Below are 4,644 nucleotides of genomic sequence, written 5' to 3' on the forward strand. Positions count from 1 at the left end.
TCACTTGGGTTTAGGATCGTCTCCTATTATTTAGGTCAGACAACTTTTTCTTCTGCTTTTAGTTATCCTGAACATCTGGAGGTTTTGGACTCCCCAGTGCGATCCAGCCTTCTTCCCAAATTGCCTTTTCCATTACTTAATCAAAATATTAAGGTGGTACTACATGCCTTGTTTCAACAACCATTTGATCCTTTAGCCTCATGTACCATGTATAATCTCTCCTATAACTTTCTCAACACGGGGGTCATTCAATTTGACAGAGTCACGTGACTTTTGAACTCATTTAAAGTCTTTATAAATTTAATACTTATAACTCTCAATATATTGGGTATATCTTTACGGAATTTGGCAGTCTTTCAGTTAATATTACAAGTCTTTCACATACAAAATGTCATATTTCTTTGTGAAGTATTTTCAATAAAATAAAGATTTGTCCATGATTATATTGAGTATTTATTTTGAATAGTCCGTGTGCAAAGTAATTTTCATGTTAAAATTAAAAATACTTTTCATCATCTTAAAAATCTCAAATTTCCTTTGTGTAATCCCTAAAACCTCCTAAATGCATTTCAAACGTTTTTTTTTCACTAAATTCTTATAGTTTATTTGTTATTTTCTCTACCTTATCTCAAAATGAGATTGGTCAATTCCACTAACCTCGATTCTATTCCACCAGATTTCATTATCAGAGCTAGGAAGTCCTTACCACACCCAGTTTCCAATTGCTGGGATGGTAGACATAAACTTTTCCTCAAGTGTGTTCTTCCACTCTTGGAGAAGAGGGTGAAGCTGGGTGGCCCTCCCACCTGTGTTCCTGGATGTATTTCCCAGATGTCGGTAGGAGCGATGCTGGCCTATGCAGGAGCCTGCTTGTAATGGTGGTTCAGATATTATCCTACGCTATCTGGTTGTGGTGTTCTTGGCCCTTCTTATGAACAATGTTGGGTTGTATATTGTTCATGGATGAAGGTCCACTATCTACTCATAATTCTGAACACGAAGTGGTCCCATCCTAGGTCCTTAGTTGAACACAGTGTTCCACATCCTTTCCATAATTCCAGGGGCAAATGGAATGCTCTTTGCTCACTCGATTGGAGATTGAGGATGAATGTTGACTAGATTTCTGTTCCTTTGGTTGAGTAAGGCACTATATGATTTCATCATTCCTAGTCTGTGGTGGTGGTGCCTTTCAGACTTTTTCACTCTATGGCTACAGGTTGGGATCCAGTTAAAAGTATATCTATATATCACATTGTTGTCCAATTGCCCTATGGATATAGGGACCATGACCCCTTAATTCCAACCATGGGTTGTGGAACCTTGGGTTATCTGTTTGGGGCTGGCCTATAATAATCACACATGTACTGTCCCACCCTTGATACCAATATTCTGGGTGAAGAGCATATCTGTTCTGGATGTAGTGCGGTTTCCCCACTTGGGTACCACTTTTATCTTGGTACACCTCTGTTTTATACAGATGCTTTCTGTATGGATAATGCCCTCATTGGCCCCTCCATCTCCTCAGTGTGGGATTATAGCTAAAGTGTCAGCAAAGGGTAAGTATGTTTTGGAAGTTAACATTTTTCTAAATTGAAAATGTATTCCCAATAATACCTCTTCTGACACTCTCCCGCCCTTCCTCCCCACTAAGAGCCGACATTAGTGATTGGGATTGTAAGTCTTGAAAAAGTGATTACATTATCTGAGTGAAGTGTTATAAACAATGTCAGGATAGAGGCCTCATTGAAGCAAGTGGAGGAATTTGCAAATTAGATATTGCCAAGGGCATTTAAGTGGGGTATAAAAGATTGGTGCATGCAAGACCAATGCTTAGATAGGCAAAGCCAACATCAAGGAATAGGTAAAGTGTCATTGGAAATAAATATTATTGGAAATAGATTTTCAATTTAAAAAAATATTAACTTCCAGTACTCAGTACAAGTGAGTACTGACAGAATTTCACCCCTGGTCAAAAGAGAGTTGTGATAGTAATATGTCAAAGGACCATTTCGAACAGTTAAGCAGCATTTCAGTCAATATATTTATATATTATTTAATTGCATTTGTACACACTATTTATCAAGTGAGTAGCTTCAAAAATAAAATCATTCCACATTTCCATGGATTAATATCAGTATGATTAATGTCTTATTAAAAAGAAACTGTCCTACAGATATGTGAAATTATCACTTGTGTAACCTGGTGGAAGTTAAATAGTTTAGACTTTTTTCCCACTAGAAACACATCAACAAGCTTAACTGAATTTTTAACCACTGTTATCGCATAGTTAGAAAGCCAGAAAAATTATAACAGTTATTGGATATTGTGTGCTTTTTACATGTTGTTATTCTTTGTCTATAGGTGCATTATTTAATAAAATAAAAAAATGTTTAGTGCAGTAGTACCATTAGTATGAAAAAGTATGGTTAAGTTTCATTGACAATCAACAGCAAAAAGAACATGATGCAGGTAAGTATTATATTTATTGTTTTTAATGTGTATTCTTTATTTATTATTATAAAAGTAACTAAAATTTAAAAATTAGAAATATATTACAATTGATAAGGTTAGATTAGGTAAGATAAAGAAAAATAATAAAAAGATATTTTTATGAGGTATGCTCACAAGTAGCCTGTGTTTTACATAATTTGATACACATTCAACAAGTGCTTTATAACTTTTGTGGTGAGGTTATTAGTTAAATATGGTTCAAAGGGCAATAAAACAATACAATTTAAGTAGAAATAAATATATACTGTTATGAGATTTCAGCTATTTAGGATAAACAAATGTAGTTTCATGTTAGAATTTGAAGACACTAGACAGAAAAGAAGGGTAATTTAGATTTATTTCATATGTTTTTATGGTGGTTATGAGGTCAGTTAAATTGTATAGAGTTAGGATAAAGAAAATTACAGATAAAATACAGTTTTACTGAAAAAAAGTTTGAAATTTAATTTGGAGGCTTTAGAGAATATGCAAATAAAGTTTGACAAATTTCAGATGAAGAGAAGTATTTTTAATCTTAATATGAAAACCACTTTGCACTCGGAGCAGTCAACATTTTGACTTCGTGTATTCATCAAGAAATTTATAGCAAAAATATTTCATTAAAAATTCAACTTTTTTGTCTACAAAAAAGCTTACTGAAAGCTTGTGAAATTTTGTGAAGATACACAAAACATATTAGAAGTTATAGTTTTAAACTATAAAGGCCAGTTTGGGTTCATGAACTTGGCTGATTTGACTGAGCCCATAACAAGAGAGTTAATAGCACAAATTTCATTTCATTTAAAGAAGCTTCAAGTACTTTATAAAATAAAAGTAGAAAAAAGCAGGAAACACTTTTTGATGCTTAATTTCACCCATATGGACCCAGAAAACTTGATTTAAATTGATGTGATCTATAAAAAGTTTGAATACTGCTGTCATTAATTACAGTGGATTACTAAAGAAGTTAAAATACAGATTTGTATACAGTTAGTGGTTGGACAAAACACAAATAAAATAATAAAATAGAACTGTAGTTTTTTTGTTGTTTTGAGTGCATAGTTAGAAACCTAGTAGTACTTCGAGTTTAATGGTATATTTGTGTATTAGTGATGTAGTATTACATTCAGGATGAAGTTTGTCACAGTAGCCTGATGTGTTCAAATTCTTCATTGAACCTTGAAATAATGTGTATAATTTCAAAACTTTAACAAGTGTTATGAATATTTTGAACCATTATTTTGTTGTTGTGACTGTGGATATTTATTTCACAAATCACAGTTTCTTATAAACATAGTTAGACAACCCTTAGATATTTTCAGGAAAACGAAGATTCGAAAACAAAAAATGTCCATTTTTCATCGCAAGAATAGAAAACGATATATTCAACCACAAAATAACCTGCCTGGTTATGAGGAAGCTGAGGTAGGTGTTGCTGACATCTCTTTCAGTGAATATTAAAATTATTAAAATGGAAACTTTCTGCTTCATAATCTGTTGATGTGTGGTGAATAAGTGCTGCTTCCATTTTCTTAATTTGATGTTGGAAGCTACGTTAGTTGTAAATATACTTCAGGCCATAAAGGCATGTTAATGTTTACCTATTGATGAAATGCATTAACTTCACCAATAGCTAATACATTAATAATCAAAAGTTTGTTTTTTCTCTCAAACATTTTCTTTTACTGTTGTTTCAAAGTATTATTTCTGGTTTAAACCTATTGCTTGGCAACAGTGGTTTGTTCTTATAGAATAACAGTAATGTTCTGATCAACATAAGATTGTTTTGGGACAACATGGGACCTATTGGTCCATCTTGGCTGTCCCATCCTCTAAACTCAACTAAAACATCTTAAAGCCAGCCCTTATCATTCATATACTTAACAAGCTTTCTTGTAAACCCACTTGAATTTACTGCTTCCACAACATCCAAAGGCAACACATTCCAAAAACCAATCACCCTGTTAGAAAAATTTTAGCAGAAGATGACCACTACCTTGCCAAAATTTATATTTGTGTCCGCTAGTTCTACTATTCTCACTGTTAAATATGAACAAAAATGATGCATCAACACTATCAAATTCCCAATACAATATTAAACACCTCAATCAGATTCCCCCCCCCCCCAACTCTTCTTTTTTCAAGAGAGAACAA

At 33.2% G+C, this 4,644-nt stretch overlaps 1 protein-coding gene across 7 annotated transcripts in view; it reads left to right on the forward strand.

Moving 5' to 3' along the window:
- Positions 1–4,644, forward strand: part of LOC106462141 (lethal(3)malignant brain tumor-like protein 4) — an 81,012-nt gene that overhangs the window by 28,834 nt on the left and 47,534 nt on the right. For all 7 annotated transcript variants that reach the window (XM_022389297.1, XM_022389303.1, XM_022389301.1 and 4 more), the window contains one exon: positions 3,813–3,915. In XM_022389297.1, coding sequence (XP_022245005.1) covers positions 3,813–3,915 — 103 coding nt within the window. The remainder of the gene's footprint in view (positions 1–3,812; positions 3,916–4,644) is intronic.

Source organism: Limulus polyphemus, unplaced genomic scaffold (assembly GCF_000517525.1).
Source record: "Limulus polyphemus unplaced genomic scaffold, Limulus_polyphemus-2.1.2 Scaffold1102, whole genome shotgun sequence".
NCBI lineage: Eukaryota > Metazoa > Arthropoda > Merostomata > Xiphosura > Limulidae > Limulus > Limulus polyphemus.